At 45.8% G+C, this 14,998-nt stretch overlaps 1 protein-coding gene across 1 annotated transcript; it reads right to left on the bottom strand.

Annotated features, from left to right (window-relative positions):
* Nucleotides 1-4,920: 4,920 nt before the first annotated feature.
* LOC144099199 (uncharacterized) lies at nucleotides 4,921-14,668 on the bottom strand. The gene is made up of 4 exons (XM_077632344.1): nucleotides 14,512-14,668; nucleotides 9,248-9,358; nucleotides 6,919-7,195; nucleotides 4,921-6,572 (listed from the first exon to the last, which is right to left on the bottom strand). The coding sequence occupies exons 1-4, from the start codon at nucleotides 14,515-14,517 to the stop codon at nucleotides 5,938-5,940; spliced, it is 1,029 nt and encodes a 342-aa protein (XP_077488470.1). The 5' UTR covers nucleotides 14,518-14,668; the 3' UTR covers nucleotides 4,921-5,937.
* Nucleotides 14,669-14,998: the final 330 nt, after the last annotated feature.

Genomic DNA, 14,998 nt, shown 5'->3' with positions numbered 1-14,998 from the left:
ATTCTAAGCAGGACACTCTTCGTAGTAAAAATGAATTGCTCAGCTAAAATAATACTCAAGTCCAGAATGTATTCGGTTTTTGTAGATGACCTACAGATATAGCATGCACTTCCTGTGGCATGTCGACCTGTGAGAGACAAATACAAATTACACTAAATAAACTGGCTGCTTGGGTAGAGAGAAATGGATTCAAGTTTTCCCCTCAAAAAAGGGTAGCTGTTCTGTTCTAAACGCGACGAGGTCTACAGGTCGATCCCAATCTATACTTGAACCAGGCCGCACTACCAATTAAACAAGAACAGAAATTTTATGGCGTCACTTTTGACAAGAAACTCACATTGCTGCCACACATTAACAACCTTAAAAAGAAAGCATCCCAAGCCCTTAATGTATTATAGGTGCTCTCGCGAAACGGGGGCGGGGGGTCCGATATAGCATGTCTATTACAAATCTATCGCTTTCTGGTGCGCTCCAAGCTGACTACGGGTGCGTAGTATACGGTTCAGCAAGAGAATCCTACTTGAAACGACTAGACCCTGTTCATAATTTTGGACTGCGCCTGTCAACTGGAGCGTATAGAACAATCCCGGTAAACAGCCTTTACATTGATGCTAATGAGCCCCCACTTGAGGATCGAAGAGTCGCACTTACATGTGCATACGTCAAAAAAACCAGTTCTCTTCCTAAACATCTCTGCCATCCCATTGTCACCAAGTGCCCATCTAAAAGATTATTCAACAACAAACCGCATTTTATCAGTCCACTAATACTGCTCTTTGAAGGTAAATGCGAAGACCTAGCAGTACTAAATGCCCTACCGAATATTGCACAAATGTATGAATATTTGCCGCCATGGTACAGCCTCGCTTTAATATGCGACTTCACAATTACACATTAAAAAAGAAACGAAATGCCACATGAACACATATTACAAGAATTATATGCACTACAAGAAAAATATGACACCTGCACTGAATTTTACACTGATGGCTCAAAAACAGAAATTCATGTTGGATGAGCAGTAATTCAAGGAAGAAATGTGAAAAAATTATACGACCACCACAGTACGATTCGGTTTCTACCACCGAGTGTCATGCCATATTTGTAGCAGTAGAACAAATAGTAAGAGCGAAGGTAAAAATAGCATAATTAACACCGATGCCCTGTGTACGCTCAAACCACTGAGCTCTGAAATGCTGCTGAACCCATAATAGGAAAAATCACACATAACAAAGCTAAAATCGCAAAACAAAAACATAACATTATATTCTGCTGGCTCCCTAGCCATGTTGTTGGAATTGTGGGTAATGAGAGAGCACACGCATGTGCAGCACAAACCCGAATTGGTCAAATAAAACAAGCGAACATACCAGAAAGGAATTGTTTGACTTTACTGCATAGTAAACTCAGAAATAAGTGGCAGGCTGCATGGGAAGAATAGGCAAACAACAAGCTGCATTCTATAAAGCCCCTTCTATGAGAATGGAAATCATGTAGACATCACGAACGTTCTACCGAAGTTATTTAACGTTGGCTAGGCATTGGACACGCACACCTCGCACATAACTTCCTACTGACGAAACAAGGCAAACCTCTCTGTGTATATTGTGTGGTGCTTAACTCACAGTAAACCGCATTTTGACTTCGCATATAAAACTACAAGAACTAAGAAAGAAATATTTCACAACATTTTACAATGAATGCATCCCGTTACGCCTCATGATGGTTTTAGATGATAGAGCCCTTGTTGATTTTTTAAGCATTTTTAAGTTTCTCAAAGAAGCCGTTGTTTTAACCAAACTCCAGGTGTAAAAAGCCTCAACTTTAACAAAAACTCTAACTTTGTGTTTGGCGCGTCATAGCCTCAGTTGCTTTTGCGCCATTAAAATCTATATAACTAACTAACATACTTATTTGCATGAAATGCTGCCCGTTCAGGGGAACAGATAAATTTCCATTTCCCGAGACCACGACATTGTTTACACTTCTGAGTTTTCTGCCTGAACACCCTTATCGTGTCAACCATTGTAACGACTCAATACTGGAGCACATTGGGGAACGCATTTGACTTGGCGCATCGAATAGCTGCTGTAGCCTCTTTGGTAGCTGTGCTGACAATGCTGAGTTGCGATTCAAGAAAGGCGAAAGCATACAGGCAGTGTGACAATAAAGAGAAAAAAAATGTTAGCATGAACAGGGCGACAGAGGAATAGAGTATTTTAGCGCATACTGTTATCACTGTACGCACTCTTCCAATCTTCAAGCAGGAAGTGTGCTTTTGTGTTGCTTTGAACATAAGAAAACTGGGCAGGGCATGCACTGAAGCTTTAGCGCCAGAGCGAATGATACGCCAAAGCTTTCGGAAGAACCCTCCACGGTGGCGGCTTTCACGTTTGGCTGCTGAGGCAAAGTACGCGGGATGAAATTTTGTATGCGGCAGCCGCGTTTCGATGGAACCTAAATGCAAATGTGTCTGTCTTTTATATCTTGCAGACTGTATGAAAGCGTTGGTCCTCAGACAAAATTACTGCAATATAAAATGCATTTTTTTCTCACACACAATGAAAACAACTTCTGTCCTACTCTGAACGGCGCTTTCTATGCAGCATGTGACGGACATAGCCTGATTTTCTTCATCGAGAGCCTTCGAGGATGACCCGCTGTCAACTCTCGCCACCGGCAGGTGAGAAAGTTGTCAGGAAGTAGCTGTCACACACTCGCCGAATCCGTAATCACGTTTTGCTACTGTATAGCACTTACAAGGATACCTCTTAGGAGTATGTAGAGTTATGCTACCACCAGTGCTCTTCGCCATCACTTGCTGACACCAGAATAACGGAATTCCAAGTTCCTGCGTCTGCTGCCAATTCTCACCCCGCCTTACTAATTGCCGCTGTCGTTGGTTCGCTTCGTTTGAGCCTTGTTGGCGCAAGATGAAACGTGAGCTGGCACGTTGTGTGCCAGCTCACGTTCGCCTGCTGCTTCTCGCCGCTTGACGTTAGGGCTAGGCGTGTCGTAAGTAGGGGGCGCAGCAAGACTGATTCTGCGTAGCTTCTCGAAAGTGTTGAGATTAATCATGCAGGCAACCAAGAGAAACGAGCGTAAAAGCAAAAGACAACACGCGCAGTGAGCGTGACCATAGCCGCTTCTTTGAATCTGCGTCAGTTCGTGCCATTTCCTTATTTGTTGCGTGCACACCACTGTAAACGCTGGCATTAAGCGTAGCCTTGGGTGTAAGAGCATTTAACGCTCTAATGATATTCAAGTGGGCGTTTCGTAAAAAGTCAGTTTTATGCACATAAGAAAGAATAGTTAGGCCAAGTTTAGAGTCACTAAGTAGTCCTTGTAACCTGTGCGGATGTTGGCTGTTCATTTCGTTCGGGTTTTGTTATTGCTGCCTTGAGGGTGAGTTGTCTTTCTCTTTCTCTAAAGAAGCATATGCGGTAATGTCCAAGTTGGCACGCTGACATCTGTTAATGGAAATTAGTGCTCAAATGTTACTTAATGCGGCGTCATTCATTTAGGATGACGCAAGCGAAAACAGGAGGTTTTAAAGGCGCCCGAAGGAAAAATAAGAGGTGTTTCTGCCTGGGCTAGCTGCTGTCGCTGGTGCGCTGGCGTGCAAACCCAGCACCGTGATATTTTTTCTACGAAAAGGGTGAGAATGAGAAAAAGTTTGAAATCCGAGGAGTTTTCTGGAATATTTTGGCCGAATCTGCACATGAACCGGCGTAGTGTCCTAACTTGATGAATGCACTTGAATTGAGATCGAGATTGGAAGTAAATCAATAACCTTTTACAGTCACTCGCTTTGATCATTTTAAAACACACAGTTCTCCTAATGGAAAATTCACGACGTATAATAGCTCATTTAATAAAATCTATGCAATAGCTCCAGCATTTTTGAAACTTTGTCATTATAAGGAAGGTCTACTCGCCCTGTGTTCCTTTATCCTGGTTGTTGTTGCGCATAGCAGTATTCTCCTCATAATAAAAATCTGCCCGTTTCAGGAGTGCCCATGCCGGGATGTATGGCGGCGAACTGCTGGTGCTAGCAAGGCGTACAAATTTGTTACGTTAGGCGCTTGAGCCATGCTTGTTCAATTGGAAGTTTAGCTGAGAGATCACATGTGACGACGCGCAGCGGCAAATGTCATGGCACCGCTCTGGCGTTATTTCATCATCAGCCTGACTACACCCACTGCAGGGCAATGACCTCTCCCATGTCTCTCCAATTAACCCTGTCCTTTGCCTGCTGCGTCCACCGTATGCCCGCGAACTTCTTAATCTCATGCGCTCACCTAAACTTCTGCCGCCCCCAGCTACGCTTGCCTTCTCTTGGAATCCATTCCGTTACCCTTAAGGACCAGCGGTTGTCTTGCCTTCGAAGTACATGCCCTGCCCAAGCCCATTTCTTTCTCTTGATTTCGACTAGGATGTCATTCACACGCGTTTGTTCCCTCACTCACTCTGCCTGCTTCCGGTCTCTTATCGTTACACCTAACAATTTTCTTTCCTTTTCTCGCTGCGTTGTCCTTAACTTAAGCTGGACCCTTTTCGTTAGCTTCCACGCTTCTGCCCCGTAGGCTTGCAGTGCTTATGCAGGTAGTGAAGAAGTGTGGACTGTAGGCACTAGAAAAGTTAGGACAGGTTAAAGGCGGTGCTTTGCCGCAGTTATACTTGGAGATGTGGAAGCGATGATAACGCCTGACGAGCAAGGTGCGAAGCGTTGAGGATGCCGATAAAGGCAGAAGAGCAGGGGTTGCAAGTGCTTAATCCTCCATTGTGCATCCTGTTGAGAACGAGGCTGACACCGTTTTCTACTTATTTTATCCTATTCCAGTTTCCCTTATCAGCAACGCTAGGCACGGCTGGGCTTTGAAACCAAACTCCAACGAGCATAAAAACAAACCATTCCGCACAGGAGCAAACATTTTATTAGTGCCGCTACACAGCGAAACAAGAATGTGCACAAAAAATTTGGCACCAAAGGGCTTTTTCGTTTGTTGGAAGCATAGAAATTTAGACGTGAAATACAGGAAAACAAATTTTTTAACTATTTATGATAGCGAATACGAAAAAAAATCTAACAATATTAAAAACGACTACTTAGAAAACACAACAGTACCAATTCACAGCACGATATTCGTTGTGCTGGTGAATTGTCATCAATCTATAACAAGTTTATAAAGTTGCCACAAGAAATGGCGCTTTAAATTTTTATGTTAATTTTCTATTTCAGTACTATTCGCCGGCTTGCAGAAATGTGCACGAACACGAACACGTGTGTATGAAGGGGTGAAGGGGGTTTGCGCGTGCGCATACATGCTTGCATCTGTCTTCAGGTTTCTTCTCGGTGGGGGCTACTGCGATCCATTCTTGAAGGTGCTGTGCACAACGCACAACAAAAGGTTTCTTTCCATCTTAAAAAAAATATTATTCATAGTTGCTTCTCCGTGAAGTCCCCTCAGTGACTGAGTATTTATGCAAGCAGTTCCGAACTCCTGCACAGCTGTAAGGGCAAGTGGGTGGTGGAGTAGGCTAATAATCACGTCTGCTCAACGACTTTTTCATTCCGAAATTTTGGGAATCATAATTGCTATGTGAGGCCAACAGAACTCGCGAATTACATGTAAAGTCGTGGACAAAAGTTTAAGGAAAGCGGATTTGCGGAAAAAAATTATTTCTTCGTTGCCTCGCTTAGCCAGGCAGATAGTATTCTTCTAGCAGATAGAACTCAGACGTCTCCTCAATCTCTGCCTTATCACGACGCATTATACTTTTTCCCGCTAATAAGCATCCCGCAAACACTCTCCATGACTGTACAAATTCTTGAAACTTTCATTTTAACACTCGCTCACAACACTTGTGGATGAATGGCAGTGTCTCAATTGCGTTTCATAGAGCTGGCGCATGAAACAGACCACATCATTTCTTTCACCACGAATATCTCTGGTGGTAAGCCGCTCCTATCGGATGCGTGACCTTGTGGCCATAGGCGAAAGATGGCCCAGCGCCCGCGTGGGCCACGGGGCCTGGGTGGGGCGAAGGGTATGCAGCATACGCAGCTGGCGCCGGGTGCACTGGATGCGCTGCATGTGCTGGGTGCACTGGGTGCGCTGGGTGCGCCGGAGGTGCGGCGTAAGGTGCCACATCTCCGGGACCAGTCGAGTAGACGTGATGACTGTAAATGAAGGTGTGTCCAGCTGGTCCAGGAACGGCTGCGGGGCCAGCGGGGGCCACAGGAGCTCCGACAGCGGCAAATGGAGCTGCCACTGGGGGTGGTAAGGCATAGCCAGGGGCAGCAACTGGCGCCGGCCTAAAGGCGGCGGGCGCAGGAGGGGCGTACGCAGCTGGAGCCACCGGTGCTGCCTTGAAGGCTACGGGCGCCGGAGGCGCGTATGCTGCAGGAGCCACTGGTGCCGCTGGCTTATAGGCTAAGGGACGTGGGGCGACCGGAGCCACCCTATGGACTACTGGCGCCGGGGCAGGGTAAGCTGCTGGGGCAACAGGGGCGGCCCTGAGAGCGACTGGGGCTGGTGCAGGGTAGGCCACAGGTGCTGGTGCAGCCACTGCAAACAGAGATACGTCTGAGGGACGCATGGCAGGCTACAGCAGAGGCATCCCCTTTCTCAGGCCGTAGATGCCAAAAATTTTCAGGTGGTCATGCCTCAGCAATCGTTGCAGTAAAACCACGCATCACAGTGATCAAGGATCCATTTAAGGCCATGATGTCGAGAGCTTGAATTCATTCCATGTTTAATATTTAAATCGAATTGCCTTAGCAATAAGTACGGCTTTTGCTACCGAACGAACATAGAATAGCCACAAAGAGACACACAATATTATTTTACCCGGAGCGAAGTTGCATCGATTTAGTTCTCCTTAGTGCCCGTCAATTGAGCGACCGTTACGGACCTGGCACAGGTGGAGGCGGCGGTGGAGCTGCTGCCACTGCAGGGGCGCCGATAGCCACGTCGGCCGGCGTCGACGGAACAGTTCCCGGCTCGTTGGTGGAGATGGAGGCTCGGAATCCGTGCTCGTCGGCCACGTAACTTACGACCCTCACGCGGCCGTCGGCGTCTCGCAGGCCGTACGAACCCATCTTGACGCCCAGGGCGTTGCCCGTTTCGCGCCGGAACGAACCGCCCGACGTGTGGTCCTCGTCGTAGCCAAAGTTGTAGTTGCCCCAGCCCTGACACATGGAGAGCGTTTCGTCAGTACCGATCACTTTCTACGGCGCGAAATCAATCAATCAATCAAACAATAAATCGATCGATCTCAATAAATCAATAAATCAATCAATCAATCAATCAATCAATCAATCAATCAATCAATTAGTAAATAAACTATTGCAACTAAAATTGCGCCAGAAACACAAGGTAGAAACGCCTAGAGATCCGGGGCTTTGGGGAGGCGCCTAAATACGAAACGAAGAGACAGCGCCAACAAGCCGGATGAGAGAAAAAAAGAGATAAAACCAATTAACCTATCGAAAAAATATTTCTCGAAGCTTCCAGACAAAAAGTTGATATATTGAATGGAGTCACTTTAAGCACAAACTGCTGAAAAGTGCCTTGTATTACGTCGTATAGGAACCCTCAAAATATATTCTTGCCAACCCTATTTCTGACGTAGCAGAACGCAGATAATACGAGGACAATCTTTGCAAAATACCTGAAATTTTGTGCAGACAGTGGTGCCCTTATCAAACGGGAAGTTGTTCCCTTTCACCTGCAATATTAGCGCTTGAAATAATACCTTTAATCAGTTTCTTTGTTGAACATGAAAATCCTTGAGTGAAGCAAACCCAAAGAAAAAATTTCCACTTCACAAGATGATGCATTGTCACTTTGGTCGAAAGCTCTGCCTTCCACTCCCATGTGAAAGATTTTAAGTGGATTAGCAAGAATCTCAAATAAATGATCTTGATTTCGTACGCACGGATTCCTGCTGTAACGATAGAGAAATAAATGAAAAACAAAAACAATAGAATTTCACGTCACTGCGGAACTGCTTCATTTTGCAGAAAGCCTCAATTTAACTCGCTATATGACGCAAAATCTCTTTCTCCTGAAGTAACCATAGGATCCACCGCAAATCAGCATAATCGCCATGAGGCAAACTACGCTCTTGAGTCAATTGGACGCTTAAGCGCATAAATACGAAGATGTAACAGCCAAGAAGCCCAAAGAAAAAAATTGTATTTGTCAGAAATGGGCATCTACGCTCGCCTGGCGCAAACGCAACTCGGAAAACTGGTGTTGGGCAAGGCGCCACTCGACATAACGCGAGACTCTCGGGGGCAAAGAAGTCGCAAGCACCTCAGCTTGACGCGCTGAACTTTCCCACCTTTCGCAATTCAGCATACCCGGCAGGCTCGCGGCAAGTTGCTTCTCGCGCTTTACATTCACGTTTTATTTAAAGCCGCCTTCAAGAAATACTTTGTGCCCAAACGCGAGAATCTCCAAGGTTCTCCGACCGGGCTGCAATGTTCAGCGGGGATTCACTTTCACTTCCGCCCGAAAGGCGCACGATGCTCGCTCCGACTTTCACGCAATGTTGCCTTGTTTTATTGTTTTATTTTTCCCCTTTCTGCGGCGTGCGTAACCAGACGCAAACCACCGGCGCCCTCTTCATCCGCGCCGTCTTCTCAAGCGTGGCAACCGGCGCGTTACACAACCGTGCGCTCGAGGTATACCCGCTACTCAGCGCCAAACAGGAAGGGGCCCACTGACAAGAGATGGATGTATACGCTCGCCGAGAGTGTTGCTCTCGCATTCCAGGCTGCCACCGGGCCTTCCGCTTTTTTTTCGTTGCCACTCAAAGTGCCTGCCGCCCATATACACATGCATAAACGCCTTTATCAAGACAGCAGAGCTCCCGGCCGATGATGCATCTTCGCTTCTTCTTTGGTTTTCTTCGCGCCGCCGCGTTCTCTTCCGCGCGCGAGCGCTCTCGGGCGACCTACAAAGCGGCGCTTTTCGCGAGTCGAGAGCTTCTTCTCTACGCCGCGACGTGTCTCAACTCTTTGACTGCGTTAAGCAGGCGCATTACCCCTCGGGGTGAGAGCGCTTCGTGACGTGCGAGCGTTGCGGAAACGAGCGACGCTTGGAGTCCGCTCCCGGTTGGATGCCAGTGGGAAGACGAAGAAGAAAGTGGCGTTGTATTTACGACACAAACTGAGGGCAACAAAAAATAAAAACCGGCAGGGAAGTTCAGAAACGAAGAAAGAACGGATACTTACGTCCTCGTTCCGGAACTGGGTGCTGGTGCCCGTTTCGGGCGGCGGCGGCGGCGCTGGCCAGTGGCCGGCGTAGGTGGATCCGACCAGAAGGCACAGTGTCGTAAGGTGTAGCTGCAATTGTTATGAAAATATAATAATAAATGACCTGTTACCTTTGGCGAGGCCTTAACACGTGGCAGAAGAATTCGACGTTGATGGTGAGGAATGAACGATGAGTGACGAACAAATAGCACATTCCATTCGGGCTACCGCTACTCAAGTTAACTTGCAACTTTTTATTCTGAAGTTCGCCCTCTCGCCGCCACGGCTGCTCATTGGTTATGGTGCTCGGCTCCTGGCGTTAAAGAAGCGGGTTCGACCCCGGCCCCGGCGGTCGCATTTCTCTGGAGGCAAAATGCTAGAGGCCCATGCAGTGTGCGAATTGAGTGCACGTTAAAGAACCACAAGTGGCTGAAATTATCCGGAGCCCTCTACTACGATGTCCCTCAAAGCCTGAGTCGCTTTGGGATGTTAAATCCCCATAATACTAATACCAAACGCAATATGGCCCTCTCTTCAATTCATCTGAAGCGTCGGTGCGTCTTTTTTTAAATCACGGTATCATGGAGAACAGCGTTCGTAAGCGAAGCTAGATCATACTTCTGAAGGTTTCATCTCTAGTTTGTGAGATCATTTGTGAGGTGAGGATCTGATGTCGCCCATTTGACAGGGACATTTGTTCGTCTCTGCCGATGCTTCGACCTTTTTTGGACAGTGTGCATAGATAAAACTTCCAGCTTGCACGCCAAATGGCTTGATCGACTGATAAGTGTGACTACGCTTGCGGGTGTAAACTTGCCACATTTCCTTTTACGCTCATAAATTGCTGCGCCAATCCTTTCAATAAGAAACAAACCCACGTTTGCCTTTTAACAATCGTATCTGCCTATGTCTGGTTTTGATGCTGCCTATTGGATACAAACAGTAAGCCGTTTATAGAGAGCCTGTAAGACCCTCAAAGGGGCAGCGTGCGCTTATGTAGCTGCGGCAACGTCGAGTGTCGTCCAGTTGTCAATCAGGAGAACAGCCTGCATGAAAGCAACAGTTACCTGTGGCGACCACACTGAGGTTATTTTAAGTAGCCAGTTATAGCAGCCGCTATGAGAGAAAGTAAGAGACAGCTATGAAAAAAAAGAACACGACGCCGCACTCACAGAGCGCGAGGCACAGGATGGTGTTCGTTGTTTGTTTATCTTTTCTCTGTTGACGATGTTTTCTTTTGCCGTTTTTCAATATGAATACATACGAACTAGCCAAAGTTGCCACTTTACAGAGAATCCTGAGCTGGTGTCTGTGTTTCGGGGTGCCTGTTTGTGGCAGTGTTTACATTTTTGGCAACCAATGGACCGATGGCTAAAGCTTTAGTTTTCACTATCGTCTTCTTAGGTTTTCGATCATTAATGTGAAAAAAAGCGTTGAAAATTTTCTAGCATGGTAGCTAAGCTTCTAGTACAAGACGACATCCAACGCTGTCCATTAACAACCATTCGTCGTTTACTACTGACATTAAAAGGAATTTAATTGCATTCGCTATTGTTCTGAATATAATTTAGTTATCTGACCCATTCCTTTATTCTGGCTCTTTGTCAAGATTATAATGGGGATGAAACACTGAACAATTTTATTGGCATTTCTCTTCAGTACTTTTGTTTATAACTCTTAATTGTGGCATAAACGCTGGCATTAGCTCATAATTAAACTACGTACTTTGAACCTTGATCAGTTAAATGTAAATGTAAAATTCAATTCCTGCTTTTGTCACTCTGTTATAAGCTCTCGACTGAAACATTCCATATCAGCCGCTTGTATAGTATTATTAGAATATGGGGTCCATAACACGTAGAAATATATTTGCAAATCCGTAGTTTGTCTTTACGGAGTGCATAAGCTGTCAAATAATTGCTATGCGATTCCCATACAGTGAACATGACGTCATATGGAGTTCGTAACTTTTCATACGTGCTGCATTTAGTCCGTACCGACACCACGTGTTCCGTACTGACTCTATAAAATCCATATGGAACGTATGAAATTATGGAACCCGTCATATGGAAACATTCAGTAAGGTGCTTTCTATTTTTGTGATGCCAAGATTGTGAATTGATCGAGAAAGGTAGGTTTAGTCCCTGTGTTCCTATTACGGAAATGGTTAGCAGACATGAAATTGCATACGCTATACAGCCAGTTAACGAGGAGGAAAAGCGGGAATGTATTTTCATCACGAACAGCTCATAAACATTGAAGCAACAAAAGAAAAGCTATTTGTGCTCTCACAAGGTGTAAAACGACGTCATGATTCATATGGTGAAGCGCTATGTTGATCATGTCCGACATACATTGGAAGCGGGCATGTCAGAAGCTGCCTAGAAAATAGAAAGAGAAAGAGTCCCATACAGTGGCAAAGAATTTTATACTTCAACCAGCGGTGGCAGCAAAGCGAACCTGGATGAATTTCTAGTGAAAATAGTTTATTCTTGCATGAAAGCATTTAAGCTTAAACTTAATTTAAGGTGATATTTGGAAATAGTTTATGTGAATGTAGGAAGCGTTTCATAGGTCAGATTTTGCAGCTAGAAGGAACAGCCGGCTGTGATAGCCACAGTGTTCGCGCAGCATCGCTTGGGATTCTCTAGTTTTCCAAAAATGATGACTACAAAATATCCCTATTGAGTTAAGAGATGTTCGCTACTGGCGGATAGTAGATGACGCTTGCTGCTGTTGTTCACTGAAGCTGGGCATAGAAAAAGTACTTGAGATGAGCGCCCCAATTTTTGGAAGAGGAATGACGTTTGCTTGCGGTGTTTGACGATGCTTAATCATGATCCTAAACATTTTCTGCGTGAGTACGCGACAGTGGACGAAATATGAATTCAGAGCGAGACCTCGCATCCGAAGCAGGAGTCAAGGGGGTAAACGTCTTGTCAAACTGTTCATTATATAATAAATAGAGTTTTAATGCCTGAGGTGGTAATGGCTACTGTTTCGTGAGAAAGCAAAGAACCATTTTAACTGGATGCTTGATAATGCTTTAAAAATAGCAGCAGTGCGTACTATTACGTTTCTCTGTTTTAAACAAAAGTTGAGAAGAAAGAACTTCTGACCTCACGGCGCGTGCCTCAAATCGGCTGTCGCAGTGGCAAAAATTGCACGAATTGAGCTTCGAATTGAGCCCACTCCCCATCTTATTAATCTCAGATTAAGCTATGCCTAATTCTTTCATGTTCGCAAAATTGAAGACGTGGCTCGATGGAAGAAATTGTCGTTCAATGAAGACGTACGTAACAGCCACCATCAATGAATACTTCGTTCCACTAGAAAAGCCCACTTTTCAGACGAAAGGTAAAAGTTGAAGACCCAGTGGACCAATTTGTACAGCAGCTGTGAAGCTTATGTTGAGAAACAACGCGGATATTCCTGTTCTCAAAAATAAGCTTACCAAGGAATCCTTCAGTTAAACATTTCGACGCTACAGCTTGCCTCACGGTATTTAAGGCGTTCACACCCTACAGGTTTATTCATAATAAGTACTATGGGCGTCAAATGAAATGCGAACCGCGGAAAGCGCGGCCACTGGCCCAGCTCATGCCTCAGTCTGTAGACAGGAAGCATAGGCGCGCCCATCCGGTTCGCGATACTTTTAGCTTCTGTTTTCTTTGACGTTCGTTGTCGCGTTTTGCCACTGGAGTGCGACATCCATTCTTTCTACGTATGGAAACTTGCGAAGCGCGGTTTCGCTGGCGGCAGCGGCTCTGGCCCGCGTAGTTCAGTGAAGCGGGCGTTCTGGGCTCGCTTGCCTGCAGCGCTGTAATTTTGCTTCTGTCATCGTCGTATTATCAGCGCCTGGCTGCAAAGTGAACAATAAAAAACTGATCGCGCTGCGAAAGTTTCTATACGTAGAAACAATGATTGTGGCGCTCCAGTGGCGAAACGCGGAAAAGAACGCCAAAGAAAACAAAAGCAAAAGTATCGCAAACCGGATGGGCGCTTCTGGGTTTCCTGTCGACAGACTGATGCGTAAGTGGGACCTTTGGCCAGGCTTTCCGCGGTTCGCATTTCATTTGACGCTGACAGTGCATGAAAAAAAGAGCACCGCTAGAGGTCCCTCATCTACTTTTATTTGGGGCCCTAGATCAACTAAACTACAGCCGGATACAATTCAAGAACGAAGAACGAAGCCTTAATCCAATTAAACAGGGCCCCCTGAGCTTTTATCTGCCACCCCCTCAGATATCACACAAGCATGTCCACGACGTCATAAGAATCGGTTGATGTCATTGGCTGGAGGGCCTCCTACGACGGGCATCTGCTGCTTCGTTTATAAGTTATATCCGCCTACAGTTTGTGGAGGTCTGTCGTGTCAAAAAGAATGGTCGCCGATATATCTGATTTATTGAGATATAGAAGTCATTTTAAGCCTTAATGAAGGGGCAAAACGTGACCAAATAGCAGAGACGTCAACCAGTACATCCAGAATAAAAAGCTGACAACTTTAATTGGCTATGAGGAGTTCGTAGGAAGCGTAGTGACGTCCCTACTCACTTCTTTTATCTCATAGTAATCTTGATTACTGAGGGTAATCAGTGATAGCCAATAAAAATTTATTAAGTTTTATATGAACAGATCTTCGTAACAAACAAGGTTGTTGGAGTTTATAACATTTGCCATATGTAGTTGTTAGTGCATTTTAATTTTAGTTACTGGCAGGAATCGAAGCCGGCATCTTGGGTTCGCAGTTAAAGAGCGATAATTTACACAACTCAGACTGAAACGACATAGTTTGTAGTTATTACAGCTTGTTCATCTGTGTAGTGAAAAACTCGTGTTGTTGCCAAATTGCGAGAAGTTAGACGTGGAACAATATTTATAATCAGCGTTGTTTTGATCATATGAACTAAGGCAACAAAAGCAATCTTGGCAAGCAAGACAGAGCACCACCCGCCTCACTGACTTATTTGATTAGTGGCTATGGCGTTCAGCTGCTGAGCTGAAGCCTCAGGATCGAAGCCCTTCTGCGGTGGCCACATTTCTAAGGTGTGTGCGACGTCAGTGCGCGTCACAGAACCTCATGCGGTGACAATCAATGCGTAAACATCCACAACGCTTTCTCTCACAGTCTTTGTGCAGCGCTGGGACATTACAACTCACATACCACCATAACGGAACACTCTTTCCCCTGTCGTGTCTACGTGAACGCACGAAGACGCAAATACTCGGACTCAACTCACGTTCATTCTCAGTGGATCAATGTGATGTTCGTTTCGCTGGTCGAGGACAACCTCGTCGAGGGCGGACAAACGTAAACAAACAACTTTCGCGTTTCACGGTACCACTCACGAGAAGCGTCAGAAGCATCCGTGTACCGCTTATATACGGCGACCCACCCCTTCTTTTTTTTTTTTTTCACGCCGTCGGACCTCGCCCAACCGTGGAAAAGACACGTCTTCCTTTCCCCTCTTCGCGGTTCGTCTTGAGGCCAGGAGTCGGAGAGGCGCTTGACAGACGCGACTATCCTCTCAGCTGGGGAATAACATATACCCACATTTGCTTACTGTGTTATTTATTCTGCCCCTCCTCAACCCACTCACTTTACTCCGCTCCTCGGCTCGTTTGCTCGCTTCCGCACGAGCGCCTTGTGTCGTTCTTTACTGCGCTCACGTGTTCCACGCCTTCTTTGTCTCTCTAATAGTTTCTTTTTCTATTGTCTCTCTATTG

Source organism: Amblyomma americanum, chromosome 7 (assembly GCF_052857255.1).
Source record: "Amblyomma americanum isolate KBUSLIRL-KWMA chromosome 7, ASM5285725v1, whole genome shotgun sequence".
In the NCBI taxonomy this organism is placed as follows: Eukaryota; Metazoa; Arthropoda; class Arachnida; order Ixodida; family Ixodidae; genus Amblyomma; species Amblyomma americanum.
This window is presented reverse-complemented; position numbering and strand designations above follow the sequence as displayed.